The sequence below is a fragment of the Lacerta agilis genome, chromosome 12, assembly GCF_009819535.1.
Source record: "Lacerta agilis isolate rLacAgi1 chromosome 12, rLacAgi1.pri, whole genome shotgun sequence".
NCBI lineage: Eukaryota > Metazoa > Chordata > Lepidosauria > Squamata > Lacertidae > Lacerta > Lacerta agilis.
The window spans coordinates 32,854,249-32,869,796 of record NC_046323.1 but is presented as its reverse complement, the minus strand read 5'-3'; the positions used below and the strand labels follow the sequence as shown (position 1 = coordinate 32,869,796).

General features: G+C 45.4%; 1 protein-coding gene across 1 annotated transcript in view; it reads left to right on the top strand.

The window, feature by feature from the left end:
- The first annotated feature begins 543 nt into the window (after positions 1 to 543).
- The window catches only part of NMT2 (N-myristoyltransferase 2), a 32,151-nt gene continuing 17,146 nt past the window's right edge, over positions 544 to 15,548 (top strand). The window contains 3 exon segments of the mRNA XM_033165058.1: positions 544 to 687; positions 11,736 to 11,775; positions 11,777 to 11,872. Of these exon segments, the coding sequence (XP_033020949.1) occupies positions 578 to 687; positions 11,736 to 11,775; positions 11,777 to 11,872 (246 nt within the window). The 5' untranslated portion in view covers positions 544 to 577.

The following is a 15,548-nucleotide window of genomic DNA, read 5'->3' as shown; positions in this document are numbered from 1 at the left end:
TAATAAAATTCCACGTTAAAAGACGCAGATTTATAAATATATATATCATAGCTGTCAACTTTCCCCTTTTTTCAAGGGAAATTCCCTTATTCCGAATAGGATTCCTCGCAAGAAAAGGGAAAAGTTGACAGCTATGATATATATATATATATATATATATGAATGAGAAGACAGAGCCAATTGCGGACATAACATTTATTAACATATAAGCAAAGCCGTCTTAAAACGCACGTGCCCGTTAACATTACAATGGGTGCAGGTTTAGCAAACTTCAGGAGCGCATGAGTCGATTGCGCTCGAGCCAGCCTTGCAATCCTGAGCACGGGGATGGAGACCAGGGAGCGCCTCCCCAGTTTTTCACCTGGTCAGCTGGGGCGGCCTCCCGGCGAGGGGGCGTCTCGCTCCCCGGGCTGCGTCTGGCAACGAGCGAAGGCGGGGCAGCGACGGGGGGAGGCCCGCAGCTAGGGGGAGCTCCTCCGGCCGCCGCCGCCGCCTTGCGCGCCCAAGCTGGTTGCCTTTCATAGGCTTGTGCCGACGAGTCCCTCCTCTCTCCCCCCCCCCCCACCTTCCCCCCGTGATGGCGGAGGACAGCGAGTCCGCCGCCAGCCAGCAGAGCCTCGAGCTGGACGACCAGGACACCTGCGGCATCGACGGCGACAATGAAGAGGAGACGGAGCACTCCAAAGGGTAGGGACGCCACCCTCCTCCGCCCAGCCCGCGGCAGCTGCGCTCGCCTCGCCTGCAACCCGGGGCCGGAGCCCGGTGGGCCCGGCCCTGGCGAGCGGCAGCGCGGGTGGGCGGCCAGCTCCGCCGACGGCTCCCTGCGGCATTGGCGGCGCGCGGCGTGGCCCGCGGAAGGCGGCGGCGGCGGCGGCCGGGGCGACCACGGCCCAGGCGGGAGGGAGCGCGCAGGCCATGCGGGTGCAAGCGGCCGCCTAGGGCTCGGCCGCCGCTTTTGTGTGAGGTGGGAAGGCAAAGCGAGCCGCTCCCCTGCGCGCCTTGGGCGGGCGGAGGGGCGCGGGGCCCAGCGGCGGCTGCTGCTCTTGTTGCAGCTGCCGGCTGGCCGGGCGCGGAGGAGGCAGCAGCCCCGCGGCCCGCCGAGCGTGCAAGCCGGGGTCCCTCCACGCGGATCCGACGCTTCCTTCGCCCGGCCCTGGGCCTGGCATTTGATGCAGCTGGCATTTGATGCCCTCTGCACTCGCGCCGCCCGCAGCCGCCCCCCTTCCGCGGTTGCCTCTTTCTCTTCCCCACCTTCCCGCGTGCTTCCTTTGTGGGCGTCTCTCGTGTTTTGCAGCCGTTTGTCTGCCGTTCAGAAGGGCGCCGTCCCTCAGTGCAGATCGAGTTGGCCCTGAACGCCTTTTATTACACCCCCACACACAGCTAAATCCGACTGCAAGGCTATGGCACCTTGCTTGCGCCCCCCACCCCGGGAGAGGGAAGGGCTGTTTGCACCGCTAAAGTGTCAATGGGGGGAGTGGTACCAGCCTCTGATGGATTGATGTAGAACCCAGGGATGTGGTCCTGGGTGGCCTTTTGCTACCTTAGTGGACACCACCCCATGGAAATTAGGTTGCAGTGGGTTATCTGTAGCCCTGCTGACAACCCCCATCCCTCAAAGTCTTTCTTGCAGGTAAAGCAAAGGGTGTGCGGCTTCTCTAGCCAGAAAAAAAACTGTAATCTATAATAAATAGGGTTTGGAGGAGAGAACTTGTATCAAAGAGTTACCGGTATATGCAGTGTGTGGTTGGTTCTGAAAGCCACAGCTCAGCTCTGATGCAGGTAGAAGTAAAAGCCAGTAAACACACTGAGCATGCACAGAGTGCTTTTAATACAGTACAAGTGGTACCTCGGGTTAAGAACTTAATTCGTTCCGGAGGTCCGTTCTTAACCTGAACTATTCTTAACCTGAGGTACCACTTAGCTAATGGGGCCTCCCACTGCTGCTGTGCCGCTGCCGCCACACAATTTCTGTTCTCATCCTGAAGCAAAGTTCTTACCCGAGGTAGCTATTCTGGGTTAGCGGAGTCTGTAACCTAAAGCGTCTGTAATCTGAAGCGTCTGTAACCTGAGGTACCACTGTACTGTGGTTGATTCGACAATCAAGCCCTCATTTAAGTCGGGCTTGGAGGGCCGAACTTGCAGTCGGGTGTAAGGCACCCAGGGAGATTTCTACATATACATTCAGCAAGCTGAGTGTCTGGTTCCAACTGGGAAAAAATCAATGAGGGGAAAGTAGTTGTTTTCCCAGGTTGGTAACTACCTGTCATAGGATTGTGTTGGGTGCTGCCAACTGACTGATTTGCTTGTGTTGCTGTGCAGACTCTCCTGAATCTGATAGACAGACTTAGGATGAAATCCTTCCTTCCAGGTATGCAGGTTGGGAGAGGTTAGGATGTGCGATATAATCTTGTCCCATCTCCTCCTACCACTGGGTGAACTTAAGCTGGGCATAAATAACTTTCCTGATGTTTCTGCTTAGGCCGGCTGAGAACAGTTCATGGAAGTGAAGCCAGACTAAAAAGGGGCATTTAAAGGGTGTGGAAGGGGCATGTTGGAGATACGTAGAGGGATAAACAAAGTTACACTGCCTTCTATTTCCTCTGCTCCCTGGTCTCGCTCACAGAGCATAGCGTAACTTGCAGGTTTCACTAAATTCAGCACCTAGGAGGTCTTGAAAGGACAGAAAACACAGTTATTACGCAGCTTATCTACCATATCTTCCTGTTTAGGATTGATCTGTTAGATGAAGAAGGAGCTGTCGCTTTAGATCATGGGTGAGCCGGACCCTGACCTTCATGATCAAACCCTTTGAGTTCAATAGCCTGGGCAAAGGAAATTAGGCTATGCTGGCAAATCCACAGGGATCTGCAGGCGTCACTGGTCAGCTCATTGGCGCTGCTTTCAAACTGTGTGCAAAGGTACTGGGGTTTGCTGGCACTGCCAGTGAGCTGTTTGGTGGCACCTGCAAACCCTGCCTTCATACACATGCCAGTCGTAGGACAGATAGGTATGGCTGGGGCATCTTCTTATGTTCTGACATTGGTGCCACAAGAAGCAACAACTAAAGCGGAAGTGGGGAAACCTCTGGCCCACGTGACAAATTAGGACTCCTGCTGGGTCTAATTTGGACCGCAGGCCAGAGCTTCCCCACTTAAGAACATAAGAAGAACCTGCCGGATCAGACCAGTGGTCCAGCTAGCCCACCATCCTCTTTTCACAGTGACCGGCCTAGATCCTGTACGAAATCTGCAAGCAGGACAAGAGCACTCTCCCCTCCTGCAGTTCCCAGCATCTGGTGTTCAGAAGCAGACTACCTCTGACCATGGCCTCCATCATGGCTAGTAGCCGTTGATCCTCCATAAATTTGCCTGAACTTACAAGCCATCCAATTGGGTGACCATCACTGCATCTTGTGGTATTGACATTAGAACGTAGGAAGATGCCTCGTACTGAGTCAGACCATTGGTTCATCTTAGCTTAGCATTTCCAAAAGTAACAAGCAGTGACTCTCCAGGGCAGGTATGAGGACCTCAGACCTAGGGGCCAGAACTCTCTGTGTGGCCCTCAGGACTCTCGCCAGGCCTCTCTAGCCACACTCCTCACCAGCCTGATTTGTGCTTTTTGTTTGTTTGTTTTGCTGGCTGATATGTTGTATTCTTATTTTGTATTTTTCTGTTGTGAACCACTCAGGTGTCTTCAGATGAAGGATGGAATAATAATAATAATAAATAAATAAATGTGTCCTTGCTAATGTTTTCTGCTGTCTGGAATAGAGAGAGCTGTGTGAATGTGCAGAAACTTGCCCACTGAAAAAGGCCCCCCACCTCTGCTCTAGGGTTTTACACAGGAGTCTTTTTCAGCTGTGTTTGGAGAAGGTGGGGGACTGAACTTGGCAGCATGTGCCCAACCACTGGACCAGGTTGAGTCCAGTGTACAATGGGAAACACCAAACACCTCATTTCAGTTCGACTTCAACAGGGAACAGCCCTTTTGCAACCCAAAACTATTTAACCCTGTATCTCGCAAATGGGAGGTATGATTCATGGGCTTTAAGGATAGCCACTTCTTACACTTTCCCCTGCTTTTTCTCAAATACGTTGGGGTTTTTTAATTTATTTGTTAAAAGCTTCTAGTGTTGGAGAGGCATTCAGATTTTTCTAACCCAGATAAGTTGTCTAAAATTAAAGGCAAGTACACAAATAAACCTGGAGGGCTGGAAAACAAGATTGTCTTGTTGCTCAGCAGACGCAGAATGTTTGCCAAGGGAATAAATGTGCTTTGCTGTTGAAAGAAGAAGTTGAGTTGCGGCAGAAGCAAAAGTATTAGATGATGCTTAGAGGTGTATCGAATCATCTTAGCAGGTGCCTTCTGAGTCCTTCTGGCCAATGCATAGCTTATACAAGACAAACTTGGGGTTTGCCCACTGAGTAGACACTTGGTGACCTCCAGATCTAGTACACCCCGATGACAAGTATGTTTGTCACTCTCACATTTATTGCTAAAATGTCCTGGGTGTATTTTCCCACACAACTCTCTCCCCATCCACTTTAAGATCTGTCAGCAAAGTCCTGCTTCAGATAATACCATCTTCTGTGGATGTTAATATCAGCATCTATTTGGAGCAGGGCCTTTTCAGTATCTGCCCCCAAACTGTGGAGTGCTTTGCTTCAGGGAGGTGCATTTGGCCCCATAACATTCGTCAACGGAGGAATATTTTTGCTCCACAAGCACTTTGGTAGCAAGGCCTCTGTTAATTGGAAGTGATATCCTAGGACAGTGAGGAAACCTCTGGCTCACGGCTTCTAGTCCTCCCCTTTTGGCATGGCAGACCCATTTTGGCCAAGCCACAGCCCCCTGCCAGTCACTGGACATCATGACATTGGACTGACCAGCTGGACTTCAGAAACATGGCACACCTGGCTTCTGTGGAGAGGCAGATTTGAAGATTGGTGGATTATGCGGCTATTTGGCTTCCTTTTTTATCTTGCTTGTTTGGATTTGGTTCTGTTTTAAGATTGCCTCTTGGCATCAGTAATGCCTTTTTGTGTTTTTATACTTTAAACAGCTTTGCAGATTAGATAGAACTGTTGTAAATTTAGTTAAATAAATAAAACTGTAATGGATGATGATTCCCCTAGGCTCCTTATTCATTTTGGTAAAAGGATTTCTGAAGCTCACTGGTGTCTTGAAAGAAGCGTGGGACCTGCTAGGTAACCACTGTCTTTGCAAACATTTTACAAGTATGCTGTGTGTATCCTCTTTAAAGGGTAATTTCAGCTTTCCACAGACTCCAGCTGTATCATTCAATTTGCACTGTGCTGCTGAGATAACAAGAACTAATTAGAGTGACACCAGTATGGATACTAAGGGGAGAGATTGTACTAAATTCAGTTGTGTAAATAAGGTACCAGCTTATAACATATAGGAAAGCTTACGACAGAGGTTAATTTGTTCCTCCTTATACCTGTCCAACAGACTTTATAAACCCTTTGTGATTGGGACCCATTATTCAGAGTGCCAAAAGTCAAAGGATGGCCGTTCTTAGTTGGAGCGATTTGTCTGGTTAATTCCGATAACGAACGAGACTCTGGCATGCTAACTAGTTATGCGACCCCCGAGCGGTCGGCGTCCAACTTCTTAGAGGGACAAGTGGCGTTCAGCCACCCGAGATTGAGCAATAAGGTCTGTGAAGTCATCAGAGTTGCAGTAGCAAGACTAACATTGATGGATCCTTGTCTGATAATCCCCTTATGCACTTGGTAAACATTACAGTATTTTGGGATCATTCCCTCCATCTTTGATGTGCATGCTGTGAGTGTCTCTGCTTATGGAGCCCCAAATGGCAAACCCCCACCACACACACAGAGGGGAGGAGATATCGGCAGATTCAGGGAAAACCCAAGACTAGGCCACAAACACACCATACATTTACAGCACATGACTTTCTCCAAAGGATCCTGGGAACTGTAGTTTGCTAAGAGTACTTGGAATTGTAGCTCCCGGGGGGGGGGGTAAACTTCAGTGCCCAGGATTCTTTGGAGAACGCCATTTGCTTTAAGTGTATGGAGTGGACATGACCCTAAGGGAGAAAAAAACTCTTAGGAACAAACTTAATTAAGCAACCTCTCTCCTCAAACGGCCCAAAGGAAGACTGAGCATGCTCTGTGGATACAGAATGTAGACTGACTGTTCGGAAAAGGACTCAAAAATTTGGCTGGGGGAAGAGGGCATAGCTGGTTGTAATGCAGAACAGGAGCACTGCATACTGCAACATTTTGTTTCTGGTCTTGCCCGTCCATTCTAAACCACTTTGTTCCAGACTGAAGTAGTAGTTTCTTCATGTCCTTAAACTTGGTTGTTCTGGGCAATCAGTGTGTTCCCTCTTCTTTCAGGTATTTTCTTAAACCTTGGAAGATTGTAATGTTCTGCCCTCCTATTTTTTTTTTTTTAAAAAGCATCCTCTTCTCCCCCCAAGCCACCCCCACCCCATGCCAAACATCTCTTCAAAGTTTTCCCCAGCTTTTCTGTTCATGGAATCTTCTCTGCAGTTGCTAAAACTGAATGCCCCTCCTTTGTGCTAAATCAGCTGAAGTGCACAAGGCCCCTGTGTCAGCTGAAGTCCATACAAATAAGGAACTGGATGGGCTTGGGATCCTGAGGTTGCACCACAGTGCCTGACATCTACATAAAGCTGCCTTATACAGAGTCAGACCATAAATCCACTTAGCTGAATTTGACTGCTGCTACAGGGAACAGTACTTTTAAATCAAGATGTAGAGGACTGAATCCAGTAACTTCTAGATGTGAAACATGTGCTCTGACACTGAGGCATGGCACTCTAAAAATGCCCCACTCAAAGGCTTCTTCTTGTAATCAAAGTATTTGGCTTAATATTTCCCATAAGGCTATTCCCTCTGTGTGTAGATGACAGCACAGATTGTTGACCTGAGGTTTCTATGGGTGTAATTCCAATGAAGGAGCCCAATGTCAGTAGTAAGAGAGCCCAGGCAATCTAGTCCTGGGTAGGCTTGTAAATAGCCACTAGCCTGGTTGTTGGTGGTAAGGAAAAATTGCTTCCTGGTGATCAGTCAACAACCGTGGAAGCATACGGACATTTGAATTATGTTTCTTTTGGACCATTGGTGTGCTCCAAATAACTAATGACAGTATTCCAAAATCCATATTAGGACAATGTATTCATTAGGTCGACCAAAACATTACAAAATGGTGTGCGAGCTTTCATGTTCACCAGGCGAAGTGGTAAATGATTGTGAGAGGAGTTGGCTGATGCAGAAGCTGAGGATAGAATATGCATTTAGTCACAGTCTTAAGACAGAATGTGGGAGGAGGTAGCAGACATTCAGAAGAGGCTCTGTTTGGTGCGTTACAGGTTTCAAGTTGCTTTGGGAAGAAACATACAATAGTTAATGTCCCAGTTCTGAAAATACAAAACCCAGCTGTTACCTAGATTTGTCTCCATCCTTAGGCAATACACATAGGCCCTTGACAGATGGAAGACAGGAAAAATAGGCAATTTTCACATCAACAGATCAGTTTCGCTAGGTGAAAAATAATTTTTAAAAGCCTATAGAAGCCAAGTTAGGGAGCTTTACCTAATAATTGGAGGGAACATTCCCTCGAGAATAAAGTCCCATCTTCCTTTAAAAAAGTGTATGTATGTAAGGGCTTGTAAAAATTACTGCTTTTTAATTTATTTATAAAGCTCATCTAGGAAGGCTGACTCTACTGTAACTATTGGAGTTGCCTCTGGCTATGTCCCTGCTTCTCTATGGGTCTGCTTTTAAAATATAAAATCAGCACAAGTTTGGAATTAAATTGCTGCCGGCAATTTCTCCCCCGTGGTGTTTGAAATAATTGGTGTGCAAAGTTCTGAGGGCCAGACTCATGTTTGTACCCTGATCAGAATTAGGTTGGGTTAAATACCCCCCCTCTCTTTTCATTCTTATTTTTTAAGGTAGCCTCGTTCACGCATCCTAATTTAACGCAAGGGACTATGGCATAGCTGCTACTTTCTTTTCGTCATGAAGACAAATCAGGTTTTCAACCCCTATTTTCCTCTCTGCAAACAGTAGTGCAAAATGCATTGGTTGAAGTGAAAATTCCACTGCTGAAATGAGTGTGCAAGTAGGCTGCAAGCAGACGTGAACACTTTTCTGCCTTGTAAAGAAGTTGTTAAAAGCTACTAACCTACCCCAAACAACAACAACAACAACCCAGTTCACTTTGTTTTTGTGCTGGACACAGAGAGAGACACAGTGTACCATCTTTCCTCTGCCAGCCTCCTTACGATTTATGCAATTCCTTGTCACCTATGGCGACTGCACAAATATTTTAAAACAAATCTGATTCAGTTGGCTTTTTTATATATATAATTGCGTTTATATGCTCAGGTGGATTACATGGTGTTTGGGGCAGTCTCCAACCCAGACCTGCTTAAAGTACAACACAATTGCATGCCGTTTAGGTCAGCCATTGCCAGCCTGACGCTGTCCGATGTTTTGTACTGCAATCATCAGCTGCGCACCAGTTTGGCAAAAGTTGTGCTATGCTACTCTCTAGGTCCAGCTCCTATACACACCTGTGCCCAAGGATGAGGCAGGTTCATAATCACTGGGCTTGATAACAACTTGCCACAATAGGAGTCCAGAGCCACTATACGGGCACATGGAATTGATGTTGTAGCTCCTTTGGATCCAGGCTGTTGATTCTGCCACTTCTACAGTGCCTTGTACCATCAATTGCCTAGTGTTACGGGGCCGTGAATCATACCATTGACTTGTTGGAATCTGTTGAGCATAGCGCTGCATCCTCAGAAAATAAGCAAATGACAGGAATACATCAGCAATTACTAATGAGGGATGGGGTACAGTAGATAAAAGCACAATGGAATTGATTGCCTCGTTCCTCAAAATGCAGAAAAATGTACCTTGTATGTCATGAAAAGGAACAAATTATTGGGCTGGTTCATATTTAATGCTAACCATGATTTAGTGCTGAGTGAACAAGCAGGCAAAGCAGAAGGGACCATGAGCTTTGCTTATGCATGTAGGATTAAACCATGTTTAGCAATATGAGTATTCAAAATTAGCCAGGCATATTTTGCACCTGAGAAGGTGCCAGGATGGCACCTGACATCTCCACCATCTGGAGGTACATGCCGGGGGATCATTGGATCTGGTCTGCTCTCACACACAAATACCACATCCTGTAGGAATAGGCCAATATATATGTTGACCATAGCTGTCAACTTTCCCTTTTTTAGGGAAATTCCCTTATTCCGAATAGGATTCCTCGCAAGAAAAGGGAAAAGCTGACAGCTCCGAGTGGACTATCCCTGGATAAAGTGCCTTTTCTGCTTTAAGTTCTCAAAACTCTTACCTAACTTAAGATTGTCATCTGAACTAGCCAGATGTTTAACTGAGAATCAATCACAGCCGGTCCATCATTTGGAAAATAAGACTTTAGAGCCCCCTGGCCTCAAAATGGCAACTAGACATTCCGTTTTGGTGCCTGCAACCTTGGTTTAAGGAGCCATTTGGCGCCTAGCTTATATATCTGAATTTCTAACACTGGATGCAAGAACTAGCTCATTGTATGAATATTTTGAGCTGCTGCTCAAGGGTAGATTTGGTGCCCTCCGGATACCATAGAAATGCAAGTCCCATCAGCGCCAGTCAGCACAGCAGTGGTCTAGGATGGTGGGAGTTTGAGCCCAACAACATCACAGGCTCCCCATCCCGGTTTTAAGGGGAGGACCATAAAATCAGAATGGGAACCTGTGGCCTCCAGGTGCCGTTGGACTCCAAACTCCCTCCATCTCTGACCACCAGCATCTCAAGGGCACCACCCTGGCTATAGAAGACTCAATATGTTTAAATGAAACCAATTCACAGCAGAGGATGTTACAGAGACATGACTCGAGATGGTGCTAGTTATAGTCTGACAACATTGGAAGGCAACACTGTGATAGAGGATTGTGGGGCAGGATTAGGTTCCTAGGCTCATCATAAATTCTTCAAGGAACCAGATAGCAGGCCTACCTAGCTAATGGAAATTTCAGATAAAATGGCTTACTTTCAAAATAAATAGGAGGCCTCTATTTCTGCAGGAACCCTAACTGTAGTTTGTGTTTAGGGTTAGGGAGCACCAGTGGAAATTTTCATCACCACCCACTGCACAAAACAAAACAAAGAAACCTACCCTCCACTTCCCAGAATATGTTGTGAGGGGTGAAGCCATAGCAGTTAAACTGGTAGAAAACCAAAATAGATTTGCTGTGTGTGATAGAGTAATTGGAAAGCATAACAGTAACAGGTATCTTCCAGAAATGTAGAACACAGAAAGCCTTTTGCTGTTAACTACCAGGAAATTTTCTTTTCCAGTTTCCGGTGCCTTTTTTTTGTTTGTTTTTTTTGTTTTGCATGCACCGATGTGCAGAGAAAGGTTGCAAGCTAATAATGCTGCTTAAAAGATGTGATCGTGTCAAAATTCCTTGCTGTATTTAGAATCTCCTGCTTTCGTGGTACTGAGCACACAATCCTTTTGATCTCAAGCTTAAAGGGAGGGGACGTGTGCAATATCTCTCTCATTCCATGGTGTGACGCGAACATTTAAATGAAGACATTTCCCCCCCCAGGTTGACATTTTAAAATTAGGTTATACGCTGATGACCACAAAACAGTTCGTGATTCTGTGGAGGTGTGGTAAAAATAGTCCTGTGCAGAGCAGACGAGGCTACATAAACTTGATACAGAAAATAATGATATCATAGATGGCTGTGAGGGATGCAGGAATCAGCATTTTTCAAATATGGTCTTTTCTGCTGGATACCTGGAAGTGCGATTCAGATAGCCGAGTCTTACAATTTTTTTCTTTTTTTCCCCTTTTTTAAATAAAAATTTATTAAATTTTAACAATAAAACATACACAAAATACAACAACAACAAACTACAAAAACAAAAAAACTTAACACCTAACACTATTTAATTATCCTTATCTTATTCCTAACATTGTATGGGACTTCCTCACATCCTCCCTTCTGCGTTCATTTCTAATCTTCTTTAGTAACTTTGTAACATTGTAAAATCTTCTTTCTCACCTATCTTAATCATTATAAGCAATCACATTTAACTCTATTAATCCTGGTAAAATCAACTTAACATAATTCTAAACTACTTCTTCTATCCTATCTTTAACTAACTTATGGCATTACTGTAGCCGTAATGTCCTCTGATTTAATTTCAAATGTCTATCTTTTCACGTCATTTCAAATATTCTTCGAATTTCTTCCAATCCTCTTGCACCTTCCTCCTCCCTCTGGTCTCGGAGTTTCGCAGTCAGTTCTGCGAGTTCCATGTACTCAATCAACTTCATCTGCCAACCGAGTCTTACATTTTTTTCTTCCCAAAGAACCTCATTCTATTATGTTTCACTACAAAGAAGGTTGTATGTGGGGGTTGTATTTTTTTGGGGGGGTGGAATTGTTTTGGGGAGGGAGATGATGTAATTTAGCTCCACTTTTAAATACAGAGGCTGTATGAATACACTTCTCTTCCAAGGTTTAATTAATTTTTTCGTTCTGTAGCAGAATTAATATTTTTGAATATGACAAAAAGAACCACCCTGAGCTACCTCTGGTACATTTTTAGAGGGGTGCGTGTGTGCGTTTTAAAAACACACCAGGTCATCTTTTCCAACTCTCAATTTCTTTACAGAAGTCCTGGAGGAGACTTGGGAGCGAAAAAGAAGAAAAAGGAAACAGAAGCGAAAAAAGGAAAAGCCAAATTCCGGAGGTACCAAATCAGACTCTGCATCTGACTCCCAGGAGATTAAAATTCAGCAACCTTCAAAAGTGAGAGCCTGGGCTTCATTTTAACTTTGGTAGCATAGTGTGAGAATCGTAATAGGCAGTGCTGGGTGAAGGGTGCAGGTAAACTTAACTGTCCAACAGAAGAAAGCTACTTTAATAGACTTTTCAAGGTCTAAAGGTCAGGTTCTACTATCCTGTTAATCCAAAATTAGAACCTTTCCCCCTCTCTTTTTCTCTCTTTTTGGCCCCTAAAATTCATTACCCTTGTTAGCAACCATTTTGTAGAACCACCCCTACCCCGGAAAGGTTCATATGTGCCAAATTTAAGAAATTTTCATTTAAATTTCTTGACTTATTTTGATGCACTGTAATTGCCTTTTTTAAAAAAAATCTAACAGTGCAATCCTGTATGTGTTTACTCAGAAGTAAGTCTCAATGAGTTCAAAGCGCCTTACTCCTAGGTAAGTGGATATAAGATTATAACGTCCATTATAGTTGGAGGCCTTCGACACAAATCTGCATTTTATTTAGTTGTCGTTTTGTGTAGTTACACCACAAATTACTTTGAATTACCTGCTTTCGGGTTTTGCCTGGTGTTTGTTCTGCTGATTCTCTGCATGTATCTCTCGCTGAGCATTTTGGAAAGTTGTTTGCTTGCTTTGCATTTGAATAACTGTTAAGGTATCACAGCCAAATTTTTGCACGATGGGTCCAAGGTGCAGCCTTTTGTCTTATGTTTGGATGTAATTGGATGCTATTCGGAATCACCGATGGTGGGCTGAACCTTTCAAAGCTATCTTGGATTTTGACCAGGGATTACGAAAACACACTGCTATTTTGATTTCTTAGAATTCCTGGCAGCACTAGTGGGCATGAGACGGCAGATGCTTTATAACACCACTTAGTCATAGCTTTTTCTAGTGAATACCACAGGACAGAGTGACAGAGAGTTCAAATACGAGAACCTCTGTGAACCCATTTCTTAGTCTTTGAGCAACTCTCTGTCTCGCTCGGTGCACCCCACCAGATTGCCTTGAGCATAACAACTGCTAGGTTGTTAAACCTCTTCCCGCAGTGTTGTAGAAATATAATTGCATACCTACCCACACAGAAAGGGCCTGTAGGTTTTTCTGCTAAATCACAAAGACCAAGTACTACTTTGTATGTCAGCAAAACTCAAGCCTGCCTGTGACCCATTGTGTTCTCCGTAGCGTCGGGGGGGAGGGAGAGTTATTTTTATTCCATTTACAAACGATTGCAGCTTGTCGTAAGTTCTGAGGCTTCAGACTGGAACTGTTTACTGTTGCTGCCTTCTGTTGCCTCGGCTTTATTCTGAGGGCAGCGATTCTAAACCGATTTCCTTGGAAGTAAGTTCCACCTGAATCTCAAAAGCCTCTTCTCCAAGTAAATGCTTTCCGCTTGCCAGTACATCGCTTCCCTATGCATTCCGCCCCCCCCCCCGACAAGTGCCACCTCAGGTTGGTATCTCGGGCAAATCTGACAGAACACAGGCCTCATCAAAATCCTCCTGTGGATGCCATGGCTGATTGGGAATATTTGATGTGCTATGGCTGTGGTTTTCAAGTGTGTGCTGTGGCACCCTGGGGTGCCTTGAATGATGGTCAGGGGTGCCGCGGGCAACACTGGCCTCTCTCCCTCTTTCTTTCCCTCCTGCCTCTGATGCCTGCTCTCACATCTCTGCCTCCCAAAGGCTTGCAGAACTGTTTATTGCAGCAGCCCTGGCTATAAGCTCTGCAGCAAATGGCACCTCACTTTGGGACAGGGCGTGGGCAGCCCAGAGACCAGCAGTGGCAGCAGCGGCTGCCCAGAGGGCTCCCAAGGAGAGGAGGCTAAGGGAACACTCCACAAGGGAGGGTGTTCAAAAAAGGGTGAGAGGCTGCCAGCTCCGCAGGCAAAGGGTGACATAACTGGGCTCCTGAGCCCCACAGGGGTGCTGCAGAAAGAATGCATTTGGTCAAGAGAGCCATGGACTCCAGAAGTTTGAAAACCTCTGTGCTATGGTTATGTGTTGCGGATTGGTCACGCAGTATGGATTTCAAATTCATGGCTTTCTGCCCCATGTTTGGCAGATGTAGGTGGGGCAGAGCTGCTGGCAGGTGGGTTTCATTTGCTTACAGGGAGCGGGGAAAGGCAGAGGGGTTAGTATGGTGCTCCTGCCAGTGCATTTGCACTGCGCTGACCACACACCCCAGCCCCGCTTCCTTGCACCTTCCCATCTCCCTCCCAACTGCGACCCACCTGCCACACAGTTAGCATAGTGTCTCTGCCCCGCTTCTGATGCTTAGATGCACCTATTCAAAATAACCTTTCAGTGGCTAGTCTGCTTAAGATTTGGGTCAGCTCCTGCTGTTTACATACAACTTCCTTTCCGAAGATTGCCGTCATGCAGATGAAGTGATGTCTGATCCAGCGCGTCCCCGGATCACTTTCGGGTGGCGTTGATTCCCATGAGTGCTGCAGGATATTTTCCAGCTGCTGTGTGTATAGTAACCAGTTGGCAAAAGAGGTGGCTGAATAAAATGATGTATCAGATTCTTCTGAGAACTGGCCCTTGGTATAGGGGGATTTGTCGGTGGTTATTCAAATGTGGGTTTGATCTCTTGTATTTTTAAAACCACAACACAGCATCTGAAACCTCTGCCTCACCTGGTGCAGTTCCCTTTCTCAGGTAGGTGAAGGAAATGGGCCTGTGCTTACATCCCTATTTCTTTCCTAAATTGTATTTTAAGATAGAATAACAAAGTTTCAACCTATTATATAATATTGGAAAACAGATGGAGAAGAGAAAACAAACAAGGCTGGCAGAGAGGATGTTTGAGTTAATCTGTTACCCATAAAGTGTATTCACAGGTCAATCGGGGCAATAGTTTAAGAAACAAGTTCATTTAAAGCAGTGGTTTAAATGGGGATGATAGCCTGACTTCAGTTGCCTGTGCTACAATGCATTGTGTGTGGGGCTGTCTTTGAAAACAGCTAAGAAGCTGCAGCTGCTGCAGAATGTGGTAACACAATTGTTAACTGGGAAATGGTGTAATGGTAGACTTTTCCCAATTCACAGAAAAAAATTAAGTCAGTGACTAGATTTTAATTGTCTTGCAATCTCTTAACATAAAAACCATCCATCTGACCAGGTTTCAGCTAATTCCATCTGTGGGAGTTGTTGTGCCATCATTGCCAACAGCCCGATGTTTCTGTAATCAGCTTTTCAAAGTATTTAATTCTAGTTCATTGAGGCTAAATACCCGTATTGATGGCAAAGATGACAGCCAACATCTTGGAGCAGAAGTTTCCTGCTGAGAGCACCTTGAAGTCCAGGTGTTCTGTGAATTGAAAAAGTGTGGGGATCACTTTTTTTAATCATTTTTATTAAATTTTTCCACTTTAACAAACCAATCAAATCACATTAAATATTCCAAATTATACATAAACATAAAAAATAGTCCAAATATTCTGCCAAATTATAAATCACTGATTTAAGGCGTTTAAAAAAAGAAAAGTGACTTATCTTGTCTTTTCCCCTATTATTCCAGTAGTTGACAAATAAAAGGCCATCATTATTGGACTGTTTCACATTGCAATTTTCATCACAGTGGTTTCCTGAAATCTGCAAGTCTCTCTCTCCCTCCCAGGCATCGTTTTGAGGGCTTCTCATACGATTACAATTTAACTTTTAACTAGCTCTGTAGTGTGGTAGGTC